The 17,972-nt window shown below is 43.5% G+C and overlaps 2 protein-coding genes across 6 annotated transcripts in view; both read right to left on the minus strand.

Moving 5' to 3' along the window:
* MRPS6 (mitochondrial ribosomal protein S6) overlaps nucleotides 1-12,281 on the minus strand; it is a 64,341-nt gene extending 52,060 nt beyond the window's left edge. Inside the window, exons 1-2 of one of the 4 annotated variants that reach the window (XR_008710234.1) lie at nucleotides 12,144-12,278; nucleotides 11,133-11,270 (exon numbers count right to left, since the gene is read on the minus strand). Coding sequence is in view for 2 of the 4 variants with exons in the window: in XM_055567631.1 (XP_055423606.1) it covers nucleotides 12,144-12,188 (45 nt within the window). In the remaining 2 variants the exon portion in view is untranslated. Of the gene's footprint in view, nucleotides 1-11,132; nucleotides 11,271-12,143 lie in introns of those variants that run through there. The other 3 variants (XR_008710233.1, XM_055567631.1, XM_055567632.1) reach the window with 3 other exon arrangements.
* Nucleotides 1-12,282, minus strand: part of SLC5A3 (solute carrier family 5 member 3) — a 33,520-nt gene extending 21,238 nt beyond the window's left edge. The window contains exon 1 of one of the 2 annotated variants that reach the window (XM_055567627.1): nucleotides 12,144-12,282. The gene's annotated coding sequence lies outside the window, so the exon portion shown is untranslated. The remainder of the gene's footprint in view (nucleotides 1-12,143) is intronic. The other variant, XM_055567628.1, reaches the window with a different exon arrangement.
* Nucleotides 12,283-17,972: the final 5,690 nt, after the last annotated feature.

Raw genomic sequence — 17,972 nt, forward strand, 5'->3', positions numbered from 1 at the left:
ACTTTTTAGCTCTAATACTATTACAGTGGATGCAGTGATCAAAAGTTTAGCTTCTAGCTTTGAGACTGCCTTTAGGATCCTAACTTGGTACCTTACTGAGCTATGTGGTCCTGGGTACCTTTCTGCTTCAGTGTTTTCATGTGTAAAATGGAGAATACACACACATACACACACATATAATACACACACACACAATACACACACCTTGCTTAAACCAGCCACTGAGGATTAGGTATTACAAGCCATAAGTTTTATAGATGTGGGACATCCAACCATGTCAACTTGTAGTGGTTTACCTTCATGTTTTCCATCTTATCTTACTTGGTTCCAATTTTATGTTCCTAGAAAAACTGTTCCTAGAAGCAGAGAGGCCAAGAAGTTTCTCATTTTTCCATGAGACTGAGGCCAGAAAATGTAAACACAAGAGTCTTCCTGGTAAACCAGATTCTAACTCCCAGGAGGCCAAGTCATAAAACAGAAGATCCTGAAATTGGGATGATTCCTCAGGCAGATGCTTTTGGTTAGAAAACTTTTAAATCTTCTAATCTTCTCAAAGGTTTGGGGAATACAGAATTTTCAAGAAATAAACAACAGGACCATAAACAGGCTAACAGTTTTTGGAAGGAATGGTCGAGATTATGCCCTGAACAGAACCTAAGAAGTGAACATAAAACTGAGGCATGGTTTTGTAGATTACAAATCCAGCTGATTTTTCTCTTACATTTCAAAGATAGAACAAGTAAAATACAGAGAAATAAGATCAGAAATGCTTTCCTTGGATGTCAGAAGGCAGGAGATCTTGAAATTGTAAGTAGCTTCCAATTATTTCATCCAAATCAGGTAAAATATTTAATAAAGGAAAGGGTATTAGGAGGAATTTCTTTACTCTAATCTTCTTAAACTGGATTTGCACAAACTCCTGGTCCTCAGTCTACACATAAGAACGCATTCCTGAAACCAATCAGGCTACGAGAGTCAACGTTACAAAACTGCACTCTCATGTCACTGCCAACAAAACAGGAAACAGTATACCAGCACAAAGAATGAGAATCAGAACCACCTACTACTGGGTCATAGACTTACCTTGGTTGAAGCCAACTTTTTTAAAACGACACTTAAGTACACCTTCCCTGTAATATATACCTGACAAAGATCCTACCTCCAAACTTAGTTGACCACCACACAGCCAAGGTGTTCTCGTACTAAACTGCTGCTGCTGCTAAGTCGCTTCAGTCGTGTCCGACTCTGCGACCCCATAGATGGCAGCTCGCCAGGCTCATAGCAATCTGGCTGTTATAGCTGCCCTTGGGTTTCTACACCTGACAAAATCAAAGCATTTTAATAGCCAAGGAGACATTTTAAACACTGAAGTCTAAACAAAGTTACAAAACCAGGGATTTTTTATTTTTTTGGCTGCACCACGGGGCTTATAGGATCTTCATTCCCTGGCCAGGCATAAAACCCGCACACTCGGCAGTGATAGCTCAGAGTCCTAACAACTGGACCACCAGGGAATTCAAAACCAGGAATTCTTGATGCTAGGGCAGAAACAGGCAAATGCCAGTTTATAAGCATTGAGTGCTTCAGATGGAGGTTTTAAGAAGTCTCTGCTTTCACTTGCGATTTCATTTTTAAGCTCTCATCCATGTCAATCTCTACTGAAATGTTCCCAAAGTGGGTAGGGATTCCCTTAACTAGGGCACTGTAATCGTAATAAAAATGATGAGGGAGATGAGTGGGAACAAGTCAATTGTACCCTGGACTTGAAAGGTAGGGAAGAACAAACTGGACCCGAGTTTATCTGCAATCTGCTGTCGAGTACCTGGAGTGGGAGTGGGGAAGCAACAAAGACAAAGAGGGAAAGTCAGTCAGGGTAATGACTTGGCTTCCGTCCTATGGAAACATGAAGCCTGGCCAAAAATTGTAACGTCACATCATCCCCTTGATCTACACTGACAAGAGGAACACCTAATTTTTTTTCATAGTAATACTATATTCCAAGGGTCATGTGTCATATAAGCTAACGTGAGGAAAAATGTCATCTTCTAGATAAAGCCGACTCTTTCAAGAAGCATTATTTCAAACCTGTAGGACTTCAGTACAGCAGTTGTAAACCAAACTGTACTAAGGTATCCTTAAAATAAGCAATCACCCAGATGTCTAAAGACAAAGTGGACTATGAATACCAATTTCTGACAGTTCATACTAAGTCATACCTCAGTCTTTGTGTGACTCTCTGAAGTCTGTACACTTGGCCTAAATGGGCATACATAATCCACTAGTCCAAATAAACTGATACTCGTTTTAAAGACCTGGATGTGTTTGCCATTTACTATTAGTCCTATTGTAAATCAATGGTCAATTAATTAGATGGGTTCTGTCAATGTGAGCAGCAATTTCTGTAAGCTCAATGCTGAAAGAGGTCCAAAGGCAATTAAGGATGTCTTTAAAGAACATCTAAAACCCATTATCTAAATCAGAAATTACAAGATGTTAGCCAAACCTGACCAACAGATACATTTCCTTAGATCCATGGCGCTTCAATACCATGGTGCAAACATCTAAAAATGTAACAAAGACAAAAAGTAACCCCAAAAAATCAACTTCCTGTAATATCTGGAGTTTTGGCTAAGAATAGGATAGATAAAGACAAGCTGGCAAAACCAGGCCCGCACTCCCCATGGCAGTAATACACAGCGGTAGTAGGCACCAGCACCACCAGCACGAGCGAGCACGCACGTGCGCGTGCACACACACACCCCTGTAGCAGCTCCACCATTTTGCCACAGGCCCACTAACCCCTTTCAGTCTCTGAATTACAACATTACAAACTCCAACAAAATAATCTAAGGCTAATTCATACTTACCAGTTTTAACACACCAAAGTCAAGAGAATTCAACACATAACCTTTCTATTCCTCAGACAACTTTGTTAACAGTTTTCATTGACTCATGAACATATTTACTTCACACTGCCATCTCCAAACACAATGAAAATGATTTTAAAAATACCAGTATTACTATTCAATCTTCTTAGTCACATTCTTATCTCTTCATCCACTATTATACACTCACACACATTTCTCAAATCTGCTTCATAAGTGTTCGATATTTTGTATCATCCAGTATCTCATTATGGAGCTTCAGAGTAAAATAATCCAGTACAAAAAAAGTCACAAATTAAGTCTGAAACAAAGTTGGGCTTAAGAGGCTGACAGTTAAATATACATCAAAATAAAATGTGCATTCTCTTGTAAATGGTCTTGAAGATTTGGATCATAGGTACCTCTGGCTTACAAGATAATTATTTAAAATTCAATCATGTTAATGATATATATACATTCCAGCAACATATGCTATAATGCAAAATACTGTTTTATTTTAATTCTTTTATAAAAATAAAATCTGTACCAATAGGAATGGGAAAAAAAAACTCTTTTAAAAAATCAACTATTAAATGGAAAGATGTAGTCTTATAATACATTGCTCCATCAGAAATTAAAAGTTAAAAAAAATAAATGAAAAGAAAAATACTAACTGAAGGTATCACATGGCAACAGAAATCGATTAGGCTATGATCCACCAGCTCCATGCGTCGATTCTACTGAAACAGGGTCATCCCTGAAGTTTCAGCAGCAATTTGGAAAATAGCAATCAAAATTTACTTGAAGATTAAGATACTAAGCTTTCCCCTCACCTGCCTCAAATCATTTTGACACTTACAAGCCTATCTAAAGTAATTCTTTTCTTTAGATTTTCTTCACTTTCTCCAACCTTTTCTTCACTTAAAATACACATAAGTCTAAGTACTAGTTATACAAGGTCAGATGAGAGACAGAGATGAACACAAAGTCCAGCTTCAAATAGTTTAGTTCTTGATGAGGAATCCCACCCAGGGCACTCAGCCTGGCAAAGGCTGGCAGCTGCTGAATCAACGCTGCACATCTGTCTGACAGAAAGGCTGTTCCATGCGGTGGAGTTCATTCACCAGACCCCTCACATACATTCTACATTTCACGGAGGCAAAAGCTCAGCCTTACTTAATCAGCATGCAAGCTATTAGGAAGCATGGCTCATGTTCACTTCTAAAACTTTCACGTTCAATTCAAAAACTTTTGAGCAAGTGCTATATGTCAGGTTTGACTCAAGTCTTGGATTCTGGTAACTTAACACATTAACAAAATTTATCTTCTGGAGTCTCTTCATTAATAAAGTGGGAATAATGGGAAATTACACAGTAAAGTTTAATACCTTGCCTGAAAGCACAAAGGTACCTTAATGACACACTGAACACCTACTGCCTCCAAGGTTATGTTACCAACTTATCTTCAAAGACCCTCCAACTGACTGATCACTCCCATTTCACAGACAGAAATGAGGATCCAAGAGGGTTACGATTCCTTGTAGGCAGGTGCCAGGAACCAAACCCAGGTTCATTGTCCCCAAAGTTCTTTCTGCTGCCCCAGTGTCAGTTCTTTGTTTATTCCAACGTAACACAACCAGGACCTTCATTTCGGACCTTTTGCTCTTCTATTCATTGAGAAAACAAAAACTGGAGCACTGACTGAAGTGGAAGCGTCTGTATCCAAAACAATCATACACAAAAGTATTAAGTAAAAAAGGGATTAAAGCTGCCAGAGCAAATTTTTAAAAAATCATACATACCTTAAACATTTTACCTACATTTAACATATAAGTGTATTTCCCAATCTTAGTATGGGGCCAAGCCCTTGAAAGAACGGGACTGATGACGTAGAGCTCCTTGCTGAAGTTCCTTCTGCTTGATCTAAAGCAGTATCTATAAATCCATCATCTACCATCTCCATTCCAGTTTCACCAAAGTGCAAAGCTTTAAGGAGTCCTTGTAATGCAGTCTACATACAGAATCATCCTGGACTATTGTTATCTTCTCTCCAACACTTTATGACAGCTATATCTGATTCTACAGCCATTATTTTAGGGACTCACCTTCAGCATGTTTTTCCAAAGAATCCAACTTGGTTTTCAGGAGAGGAAAAAAAAAGTTTGTACTCATTTAATCAGTTTACATATTTAAATTATTATAAGAGCAAGACTACCTGCCATGAAATAGTCATGGAAACCAACACAACTTCTGGTAAGCATACAACTCCCTCAGTGCAACACGCACTGATCTGAAAGCAACTTACTAGCACCAGAGGTCAGCACGCTGTCTCATAGTCAAGAACTGCTTCAGACTGATGAGAACAGGAAACCCCAAGGCAGCTAAATAAGCATCAACCTTGTGGGTAAAGCAGAGCAGACATGAAACAGACCTGTCCCTCAAGCACATGTACCCTACCAAAGGGGATATGAAACATTCACCAATAAACTGTAACACTAACGAGAAAGCTGTCCACGAGATAAGACACAGAAACACGCCGTGCAAGTTCAAAAGAAAGATCACAATTCATAACAGTGCAGGTCCACAGTATTTGTTTCATATACCGAGTCAAAATGAACTTGAGGTATGTTTTCTTGGAGACGATCATTCCAAGAAAAGCAATGTCACACAAGCACCAAAGGAAATTAAAGGGAATGATATTTATAGGGATATACAGCAATTTTCTTTACTCAGTACTGTACAAAAATGGAGAATGAAAGAAATTAAAAGATGAGGTTAAAATAAAAGACTGGAGTCGTATTACAGGTGGCCTTGGATGTCAGACTTCATTCCGAATATCTCTGAGAAAGAGCACATTTCTGAATGTGCTGTAATTTGGCAATGGTGTTGACACAGTCAACTGATATGGGAAGGTGATGAAGTAATCAAAAAGGCATCACTACACAATGCTTTGTAATAATACAGTGGTTTGTATTATTTCCCTAAAAATGCATCCCAATTTAACTCTTTCAAAGTATTTCAAGAACCTGTATCTCTGCACCCCAGAAAGCATATTTATAGGCATGAATTACCCTCCCCTCAGCAGTATGTTAGAGATCATCTAAGAAACTGCAAGAATCTAAGCAAGAAACCTAAGTAGCTCAGCTAGGGCAGAGTAGAGACTATATGGGAATGAGACTGCAGGAACAAAGAGTTGGATTGGTTTAGTCCCATGTGACAGAAAACAGGAGCCACAAACAGAAACAACTCAGGCAAGTTTGGGGGTAGGCGACTCATTAAGTTTGAACCAAACCAAGTTAGCAGTGCCATGGGAATATACCAGCACAGAAAAGCACAAAATGCCAGAGTTCTTGGCTTGTTACCAAAGAAAGGCAAACCATATGAAGGTCAAACCATACGAAGGCAAAGGTACAGTATAGAAAGAGGAGGGAAAGGAAGGGATCAAAGCAGAAATCTCAGGATATAGCACCGTAAGAAGTTAAGACAAATGGTGAACCTAGGAAATTATAACTGTTTCCTCTAAATCAGGGGTCAGCAAACTTTTTTGTTGTTGTTGTAAAGGACCAGATAATAAATATAAACAAATGAATATGGTTATGTTCCAACACACCTGTATTTATGGACTCTGATATTTGAATTTCATATAACTTCCATAAGAACTTTTAATTTTTTCCCAACTACTTAAAAATGTAAAATCCTTCCTTAATCCCACAGGCCACACAAATGCAGGCAACAGGTTGGATTTGGCCTGTGAGCCATACAGTTCGCCAACTGCTATTTGGAGCACAACAAGGATATCAGGACTGGATTAACTGTCTTTTTCCAAACTTCTGATGGTAGCTTTTCCTTCAGATAAATTGGTAACTTACCAGATATTCATTAAATGTTAATGACTTCTTTAAATCTGACTAATTCCTTCAATTTGATTCCCCTGAGAAAGATTAACTACATGTGTTGGCAAACAGTCCCTGTTGGTTTAGAATTGCCTTCCACTGAACAGATGCATTCCTCATGATGAACAGATAAATCCTACCTGTACTACAAATACAATGAAGGTACTAGATGAAAAACATTAGTCTAGAATTTCTTCATTGCTTTCCAACTTAAGTTTTCCTTAGAGTGATTTTATAAGCTAAAGGTTGAGAAGCTTCAATGGTAGTCTGCATTGTGAAAACATCTAGATTTTGAAAGGCAATAAATATCTGCACTGAATGTGCGAGTCACAAAGAAAAAAAACAAAGTTTAGTACAGAAAGTCAACTTATGACCAGCAATCTTCACACATACAAACCATGTCTGTTGAGGAAGGCTTCCTCAGCCCCCAGCCACTCCTTGTACCTTAGCTGTAGCTCAGGGGCAGGGACAGCATTCCTTCTTCAATCGCTTGCTGCAGCAATGAGCTGGAACCCAAGAAAACTTTGGTACCAAGTCAAAGTACGACACTGCTTGCCCACAAGGCTCAGTTCTTTCCTTACTGGGTAACTGTTTTAAGTGATCTGATTGCAAGTAGACAAAGCACAAAGGGTGGCTACTGAAGATAAAGATTACAAGCTAAGCTGTTAAGGGCAGGCTGGTGAGGAGGAAAAAAAAAAAAAAAGACCCAACAGTCATCTGACAACTAGAACAAGGATGTTTCCATTTGAACTTCTGTCTGCCACCACCTGACAGCAAAAATACCCCTAGTTCCTAGTTATCAAATATTGCCAAGCAAGCCAAGCTACAATGACCTACGGTCAGCCAGTCTCATACTGAGTTCCCGGCTAGACCCTATGCCTCCAGAAGTATCTAAAATGCTAACAGTTTGCGGAACCTACTTTCACAAGACACTAAACTTGGGGTGCTGCTGCTGCTGCTAAGTCGCTTCAGTCGTGTCCGACTCTGTGCGACCCCATGGACTGCAGCCTACCAGGCTCCTCCGTCCATGGGATTTTCCAGGCAAGAGTACTGGAGTGGGGTGCCATTGCCTTCTCCTCAACTTGGGGTACAACTCTAGAATACACTTTTGCCAGGTCTTCTAATCAAAAAAACCTGACTGAAGAAAAATATGACAAACTCTTCCCTGCATTATCAGAAAACCTATTGCTTTGTACAATTATAGAAACTAGAATATAATCATACTTCTTTTTCTAAATGTATAAAACCCAAGTCATAAACTCGGCACATCATAAAACTCTGTACTTGCAAAGAACTATTTCAATGGGCTACCTTAAAATTTAAAATATAATCTGACTTTCAATGAAATATGAAAGATATTGAACATAAAATAACTTGTGAAATCTGTTTTAATAAAAAATATTTTCAAAGTAGCCATCTGCTTTTACTTCTATTTGAAAAAATACACAAGAGGATATATAAATGCTGTTTTATTGTACACACCTATATTTACTTAGAACTAAACTAAGAATTAGAACTAATTATTGTTTAAACCATTAACCTTTAATTCTTCATGGAAAAATTCCTGAGTAGCAATGAGAAGAGTTCAGGAAAAAATATTTTCCCAGGGCTTTTACAACTCTAAATATTCCAACTGGTTATCATCCTTTGGGCAAATGTGATAACACATGTTAAGTGTTCCTAAACTAAGTAACCAAAAAATATAAATGTTCTGCATAGATCTCTTTTTAACCTCAAAATTCCTCTTCCTAAGCCTATCCCAAATGTACAAATTTTTCTACAAAGTTCAGTTTTTCAACACAGTACATGCCTTTCAAGTTAAAAAACTGTCGATTCATTCTTTTACCTAGCTTAAATGAAGTGCCAATCTTTTATATCAAATTTCAAAGTGAACTCAACAGACATAACCCATTTCTCAAACTCTCAAGAGAAGGGACCTCAGAAATCAGAGTCATATCTCACTCATCGAAGTCAGGACCCCTCATCGCCTCTATCTACCTAAACTTCCCACAGCAAGAGGTCAGCGGGAACGTGAAGAGAAAACTCATCATCTCACAGGTAATCTGTTAATTTTTCAGTTGTTGAAAAATGTCTTCCAGAGGCTGGACTGAGACTGCTTGCAGTGTATGGTCTTTCCTCTGCAGCTATGTCCTTCCACACTACAGCCTTGAATACTGTGTTTGCAAGAAGTTAATGTAACTCTCACAATGCTAATCTATGATAAGCTTCTCAAAACCTTTTTATTCTGGAAACTCTTCTACATAATGGTCTAATACTGGTCTAAGCATCCATCTTCTCAAATGGCGTTAATCATGACCTTTAAAAGTCTAATTTCACCACGTCCATGACTTTACTGCATCAATTTTCAGAATTAAAGTTATCTACTTTTCACATCAGATTATGGAAATAAGACAACTTTATATATACACGTTTAATAAAACTCAAGCTAAATGGTACCTGCAAATAAATTTCTTCTTGGGAGGTCTGGCATCTACATTCCTAAGTGCACAGACTTGCAAGTGCAAAAAAAGACCCACAGACTCCCAACTGCAAACAGAGAAAAGACACTGAAACGTTTAAGTGACTAACACACAACTGAATATAGTTCAATAAGGATTCATTCTACCTACTACACCCTGAAATCTTCCAATTGGGACTCATAGAGAGACTGCTACAATGCAGTGGGGCTCCAACGAAAGAAATGATCTGCCTCTTAAATTCAACACCTCTTCTATGCTCAATTTTTAGGACTCTGAGCTAGGGAGTCAAAGGAAATGCAAAAGTTGGGAGAAGGAAAAGTAATACACCCTAAAGAGAGGAGGAATACTCTTCAGGCCTATGGTGGTGGTTTAGTCACTAAGTCACGTCCAGCTCTTTTGCAACCGCATGGACTGTAGCCAACCAGGCTCAAACGCTCTTCAGGCCTATAGAATATCCCCCCGAAAAACAAACAGGAAAATCTCTCTGGGAATCTATGAAAAGACTGCAAAAATGAGTCTCAATATCCACATCTAAGAATTACCTAGAGTATTCCCTCCATTGCAAAATACATAAATGACTTGAAGGAGGTGGAAATTAAATCAAAAAGGTACACCATAAGAGACATACACATTTCATCTAAAAATATAAAAGATATGTTACTTAAAATTGGGGAGTTACAACACGCTACCTACAGCAGAACCACAAAACTGCTGCATATTAGAAAGGTTTCCCTAAAGCCTGTCAAAGTTCATCGTCGCATTTTTCATTTATTTCCCCCAAAGTATTGATCTTATTTTAGAACTCAATTTTCCCAAATTGAAAGCAAACAGAACTTGGAAGACAGGAAGTTTTATGTTTATTACTCAAATTGACAACCTACTCAAAAGCAAGTTTTATGAATACAAAAAAGAGAGGGTTTTGTTGTTGTTTAATCTTACTTTATTTAGGTCAAGGATCTCTTCAACACAACTTCATCACTGTTACAATGTCCTTATCTGCAGCCATGGAGGCCTGCGCCTCCAGGCAGGAGTTCACCTTGATTATCTGCAAAGCACCCCCACACCACACTTGCCAGGATTTCAAGAAAGGTTAATTGAATTATTATTTTAAACTGCACTATGTAGCTTATCTGGAATAAAAATATGTGTGCTCCACACCACAGATGATCGAATAGTGGTTGTTACAGGATACCAAAAAAAAAAAAAATTATATAACATAATAAATACATTTAACATACTAGAAGCTCTGTGAACATATGTACAGTACTCGGCAGCTATGCTAAACATAAAGAAGAGTTCTGAATTTTCATTTCAAAGGTTTATAGAATAAACAAACACTATACACATTGACTCATGATACTGGCTTTCTCCCTAAAACAAGGTTAAACAAAAGAAATTTCAATACATTTCCCAGGTTCTGATACCTCCTAAAACGGGTAGGTTAAAAGGAAGATTTTTTTTCATTGTTCCTATTCTCTTTAAGCACTATATTTTAGAGGGAAGTGGGCCAAGAAAGCGGTAGTACTTAAGAGGCTAAACAATGCAACCTTATCGTCTCCCAAATTCAGGAAGAACAAGCTTGAGGCCAGAGCAGCATGCCTGACCAGTCTCTCCAGACCTGATCCAGAGACACTGGTGCCTTCCCAGCTCATAGTGTGCCAAGAACGTAAAAATTTCCTAATGCTCTGGGATTGGTAGTTTTCCAATAGCCCTAAATTTAAGTACCACCTAACTTTCTAACAGCTCGTTTTCAAAACTGACCCGAAATATACCATGTGCCCAAGTCTCTGGCGCTGTTAAGAAGCTAGCTATGTTCCCAAAGTCCAAACATTAATTTTTGTTGTTGTTGTCGTTATCTATACCTGCAAGGGAAGGGGGGAAGGGGAGGAAAAAAAAAGCATACACCACACGCTACGTTACCAAATTCACAGAAGAATGGGGGTTTCGGCGACGGCTTGAGGAGCACCTGACCCAGAACAGAGAACGAAGAGCGGCTCCGGGCTGCGGGGTCCCTGTCCTCGGCCACACCATTCCCTGGAGTGGAAAGGGCTTGCAGGATCGCTTAGCATCCCTCCAAATCTGAAATCCCCTACCTCAAGAGCAATCAAAAGCAGGGCGAGGGGAAGGTGGGGAAGCCAAGTTTCTTCCGGAAGGCGCAAAAATAAAAAATAAATAAATAAGGCCACAACTTGGATGAATGAAAACTGGGCTAAGCGTACCCGGAGCAGGACTGCCGCTGAAGTCAGAAAAAGAGAAAGTCAAAGAATTTTTTTTTTTTTTTTACGTGAGAGCCGGTTCTACGCGACCGTGGTCCAGACACAACCGCGCGCGCACGCACGCACGCACACACACACACACACACACGCTTTGGAGAAGGTTTTATTGAGCACGGACGGTTCCGGGGCGGCCGGCGGGCGCTACAGTGGAAGGCGGGCGGGCGGGCGGCGGAGGCAGGCTGAGGCGAGTGGGCGGCGGCGGAGCGGGGCCGGCGACGAGGCAGCTTCGCGACGGCGGGCGCGCGGGGGGCCCCGGGCTCCGGGCCCGCGCTGGCGCGTGTCCTCCCCGCGGACCTTCTCACTGGGATCCCGAGGGCCGGCCCGTCCCCCCACCTCCCGCCACCCGCCCGCCCGCCCGCCCGGCGAGGCCGCGTGCGAGGCACACACCCTCCCGCGCCGGCACACCCCCGCCTCCCGCGCGCACGCGGCCTCGCCCGGCCGGCGGGGGCCTCCCCCCCTCCACAAGCGCCCCCTCAAGCGAGAACGCCCCCCGCCCCGGTCCCCCCGCCTCCCTCCTCAACCTCCGGCCGCGCGGGGACTGAGGGAAGAGGCGGCGGCGGCGGCCTAGCGGGGAAGGCGGGCTCTGAGGAGAGGTGAGGTGGTGGGGGGGGGCGGTGGGAAGGTCACTTACCCGCTGCATGGCTTTCAGGATCAAAGCCAGCTCGTAGCGGGGCATGCCCGAATGGACGGCGCGCGGCTTCCGCACCGAGCCGGCTCCCGGGACACCGGAGGGGTTGGAGGGATGGGCTGACCCGCGCGGAGAAGCTGACGGGCTCGAATGACTGGGCCGGAAGGCTCCCGGGCGGCGACAGCACGCTCCGGCCGCGCGAGCCCGGGCTTAAAGGCGCTGGCAGCTGCGCAGACGGGACTGCCACGCCCCCTCGGCGGGCCACACCCCCCACACGGGCGCCAGGCCACGCCCCCTCCTTAAGGCGGCCGCGCCGCGCCCCCATCTAAAAGCCCGGCTCTCGGCGGCGCGCGGGTCCCATAGGGGCCCCTTCCCCGCCCCACCCCAGCTCCCAGCCCCCTGGCCGGGCCGGCGCGACGGAGCGGAGACGCGCCGCGGGTCTCTCCGGCCGGAAGCCGCAGGCAGCCGCCGTCAGCCACCGATAGCCCCCCTCCGACCCTGCGCTGGCTACGTATGCTTCTCGAACCAGCTGGAACTTTCCAGGCCTCCCGTCGCGTCCTGGGCGGCGGGCGAGCCTGCCCCCCCATGTGCGCGTGCGCTGCGGTGCGGTGCGATGCGGTCCGTGCGCGCGCGCGCGCGCGTTTCTACTCCGCGACTCCGGGGCGCGAGGGGCCTGGTCCACGGTCACGCTTCTCCGTGCGGAAATGTCTGCGGGACACGGGGTTCTCTTTCCCCGCACCCCCCGCCCCACCCCCGGCCACTCACCCAGGTTCTGGAACGTTCTGCGGCTTGGATCTGCGCCCCCCTCCACACACCACCACCCCTCACTCCGCAGGGGATGCTACCCGGGTGGGCTGCCCTAAGCGCCCTTGCCCACAAGCTCTCCTTTTCCAGCGTGGCTGCCCAGGGGCGGCTTCCCGAGACCCCTTCGCCGGGAAAAGTGAGAGCCCGGCGCTGGCAGTGGCGGGAGGACTCCCCTATTCGCCCCATCCCTCGTGGGCTGCCTGACCTTGGGGCCGGCTCCTGCATAAAAGGGGGATGTGAAGGGCACCTACTTTCTAGGGGCCGTGATAACCTGCAAGTGACTTGATGCTCATAAACCGCTGAGAACGATGCCTGGCACACACTGGCATTTGTTGTTGTGTCGCATAGCCTGACCCACGTGTTGTTGCTAAGGACAGGCTAATACTCCGGCTCAAACCGATATTCTTTCAATGTTTACTGGGCGTTCACTTAAGAGAACCAAGCTGAAAGCTTGGAAGGCCGTTTAGTAACCATCTGGGATCGTGCGTGCCCTGGACGCAGTGCCACTCCACCCCCCCCAAACATGCACACAGCTCACTGCCCAACAGCCTTGGCTGTGCTCGCCCTGGCACGTGGTGGTGGTGGTGGTTTAGTCGCTAAGTCGTGTCCAACTCTTGTGACCGCATGGACTGTAGCCCGCCAGGCTCCTCTGTCCGTGGGATTTTCCAGGCAAGGATACTGGAGTGGGTTGCCATTTCCTTCCCCGGGGCATCTGCCAGACCCAGGAATAAAACCAGGAAGGGAACCGGGGGTCTCCTGCATCACAGGCGGATTCCTGCATTGCAGGCAGATTCTTTGCCAACTGAGGAAGGAGTTGGACTCAATGCATCTTTCTCAAGCTAAGCTCCTGATACACCTGCAACTGTCGCCCCTGCCCATGCTTGCCCCATTAAAAGGGTCTGTAGGCATGATGTTTGTCAACATTTCAGTGCTTTAACAATAAGGAAAGCTTACTGAGCGCTTACTATGTGCCAGGCACCACAATGCGGCTTTTTATGTGTCTTATTGGTGCAGGCCACTATCCGTGGGGTCACAAAGAGTCGGGCACGACTGAGCGACATCACTTTCACTTTTCACTTTCACTTTATCAGTCTCCTAACAGCTCTATGAGGCAAGAACTATTATGGTAACCCCTCCTTTGGGATTTAGAAACGGGCACGCAAGACCAGCCCCAGGTCTGATAGAAACAGGGACCGAGTTTGGAGCCAGACTGACTATATGGAGGCTGAGCTCATACTGTTTTGCAGTAGGTCTACCATGTACTCTGTGTAAACCAAAATTGAGACTCCATTTACCACCTTATCCAGACACCTTATTGGTTCTTATCCCCAACCTCCCATCCACCACCAAAGGTGAGGATGGTTTGAATACAACCGCTTCTGTGATACCTGGATTTTGACATTTTCTTCGACCTCTCCATCACCTTGTCCTTTCAGGGAGAAACCATGGAGGCAGTAGTACAAATTACCTGGTTAGTGTAATTTCGCCTTTGGTTAAAGAGAGTAGGATAGTGTAAATAAATAAAAAGAAGGAAGTAAGAAATTTCTGAACCTTCAGAAGTGAATTAGGTACAGGTTTCCCAGGATGGTTCCTACCTCAGCTGTCCCTCCTGATATGAACCACATGTCCAAGTTTAAATGAGAAAATGTGGACCCCCAAAGGATGTGCCAAGCCAAAGACCAGGGCAATACCATGAGCTGACTTCAACTTTTAGCATCTCCTCTTGAGTCGCCATAATTTCCCCTAATGCCCAGGGTTGCTTGAGAATCTGGTGTCCTCCCCTCCTCCTCCCTCTAACCTGAAAAGTAGCATAAGGAAATTAGCCTGATTGCATAATATTTCAACAGTCAGCACCCCCAACTCTCCCAATCTGGTGACTGACTGCCTGAGGGCTCATCGGTTTCTTCTGAGAAGGAGAAAAAAGAGTTGTACTCCTTTGATTACTTGAAATGTTGATTAAAACATGCTTACTGCAGTTGAAACATGTAAATAAGAAAATATATTCAGTAGCTGTTTACTGTTCCTTCTTTTTTGGTTGTTAGTAAATTTTCTGCTGTGTGCTCAGTTGCTTCGCTATGTCTGACTCTTTGCAACCTCATAGACTGTAGCCCGCCAGGCTCATCTGTCCATGGGATTGTCCAGGCAAGAAATACTGGAGTGGGTTGCCATGTCCTCCTCCAGGGGATCTTCCCCACCCAGGGATCGAACCTGAGACTACTGTGTCTCCTGCGTTGCAGGCGTATTCTTTTACTGCTGAGCCACTGGGAAAGTCCCATTAATACATTTTACAATCCTTCAAAAAAATGTTTAAGCACAGTAGCAGAATACTGGTGGGTTCATTTAAAATAATAATAAAATCAGAGAATGCTGCTGCAAATTGAGTGTCTTCCTATGATAACTATAAGTGTTAATTCACCAAAAAAGATTTTTTGAATTTTGTACTATGTGTAGACAGTTAGTGGGCTTCCCGTGGTAGCTCAGATGGTAAAGAATCTGCCTGCAGTGCAAGGAATCCAGGTTCAGTCCTTGAGTTGGAAAGATGCCCTGGAGAAGGGGATAGCTATCCACTCCAGTATTCTTGCCTGGGAAATCCCATGGACAGGGGAACCCGGTGGGCTACAGTCCAAGGAGTTGCAAAGAGTCACACACAACTGAGCGACTAATACACACACACACAGAGTCATTTAGAATTACAAAATGTTTCTGCAGTATTCATTTATTAATTTTAAAAATTGCTCTGATACTTAGAAATAAGCTTAACCAAAAAAGGTGAAATGTCGATGTACTGAGAACTACAGAACACTAATGAGAGAAATTAAAGCAGACACAAATAAATGGAAAGAGATCCATGTTCATGAGTTGGAAGAATTAATATTGTTAAGATGCCAGTACTACCCAAAGCAATCTACAGATTCAATGCAATTCTTATCAAAATCTCAATAATAATTTTACAAAATTTTGAAAAACCAATCCTAAAATTCATATGGAATTTAAAAAACAAACAAACAAAAAAACCTGAAAAGCCAAAGCAATTTTGAGCAAGAAGAACAAAGCTGGAGGCATTGTACTTCCTGATTTCAAACTGTATTACAAAATTATCGTAAGCAAAATAGTACTAGCATAGAAACAGACATATATACCAGTGGAACAGAATAGAGTGACCTGAAATAAACCCACAAGTATAAGGCCAACCAATGACCTTAGCAGGGATCCAGGAATACATAATGGGAAAAGGATAGTTTCTTCAGTATATTGTGCTGGAAAAACTGCATGTCCACTTGCAAAAGAATAAAATTGGACTTGTCTTATAGCACCCACACATGTGCTGGGTGCTAAGTCAATTCAGCTGTGTCCAATTCTTTGCGACCCTATGGACTGCAGCCCGCCAGACTCCTCTGTCTATGGGATTCTCCAGGCAAGAATACTGGAGTGGGTTGCCATTTCTTCCTCCAGGGGATCTTCCTGACCCAGGGATCGAACCCGCATCTCCTGTGGCTCGTGCATTGCAGGCAGATTCTTTACCGCTGAGCCACAGGGGGAGCTTCATACCACCCACACAAATCAACTCAAAACAGATTAAATATATATATATATATATATTTGAACTGTGGTGTTGGAGAAGACTCTTGAGAGTCCCTTGGACTGCAAGGAGATCCAACCAGTCCATTCTAAAGGAGATCAGTTCTGGGTGTTCTTTGGAAGGAATGATGCTAAAGCTGAAACTCCAGTACTTTGGCCACCTCATGCAAAGAGTTGACTCATTGGAAAAGACTCTGATGCTGGGAGGGATTGGGGGCAGGAGGAGAAGGGGACGACAGAGGATGAGATGGCTGGATGGCATCACTGACTCGATGGACGTGAGTCTGAGTGAACTCTGGGAGTTGGTGATGGACAGGGAGGCCTGGCGTGCCTGGCAATCTTGGGGTCGCAAAGAGTCAGACACGACTGAGTGACTGAACTGAAGACTTGAAACCATAAAGCTCCTAGAATAAAACATGGAAGAAGCTTCTTAACATTGGCTTTGGTAACAATTTCTTGGGGACTTCCGTGGTGGTCCCATGGTTAAGAATCTACCTGCCAATGCAGGGAACCTGGGTTTGATCCCTGGTCTGGGAAGATCCTTGGGATTATCATCTGGGAAATGCAAATCAAAGCCGCAATGAGATGTTACCTCACACCTGCTGAAAGGACTGTTACCAAAAAGCCAAGAGAACACGGTTATGGCAAGAGCCTGGAGAAAAGAGAACGCTATACACTACTGGTGAGAATGTAAATTGGTGCAGCCACTATGGAAAACAGTGTGGATGCTCTGCAAAAAAAAAAAAATAATAGAAGTAACATATGACCCAGAATCCTTCTTCTGATTCTATATCTAAAAGAATTAAAATCAAAGTGTTAAAGAGATATCTCACTTAACAGTGAAGACAGGAAATAAAATGTTGAAGAATGGGGCTTCCCTGGTGGTCCAGTGGTTAAGAATCCAGCTCCCAACGCAGGAGATATGGGTTCGATCCCCGCTCCAGGAAGATGCTGCAGACCAACTAAGTCTGGGTACCACAGCTACTGAGCCCACTCTGGAACTACATAAGCCCAAATGCCTGGAACTACATAAGCCCAAATGCCTGGAACCTGTGGTCCCCAGCAAGAGAAGAGGGCACAGTGAGAAGCCCAGGCACCACAACAAACAATAGTCCTGGCTCACCGCAACTATAGAAAGTCCACACGCAGCAACAAAGACCCAGCACAGCCAAAAAACAAGTAAGTAAATCTTTTTTAAAAAAATGTCCAAGAGTAGATAAAGAATATGTGGTAAATGGGATATTATTCAGCCTTGAAAAAGAGAAACTGCTGTTTGTTTGCAAAGATGGGCTCAATAAAGGACAGAAATGGTATGGACCTAAAAGAAGCAGAAGATATTAAGAAGAGTTGGCAAGAATACACAGAAAACTGTACAAAAATGATCTCCATGGATGAACCTGGAGGATATTATGTAAGTGAAATAATCCAGACACAGAAAGACGAATGCTA

The sequence above is a fragment of the Bubalus kerabau genome, chromosome 2 (genome assembly GCF_029407905.1).
Source record: "Bubalus kerabau isolate K-KA32 ecotype Philippines breed swamp buffalo chromosome 2, PCC_UOA_SB_1v2, whole genome shotgun sequence".
In the NCBI taxonomy this organism is placed as follows: Eukaryota; Metazoa; Chordata; class Mammalia; order Artiodactyla; family Bovidae; genus Bubalus; species Bubalus kerabau.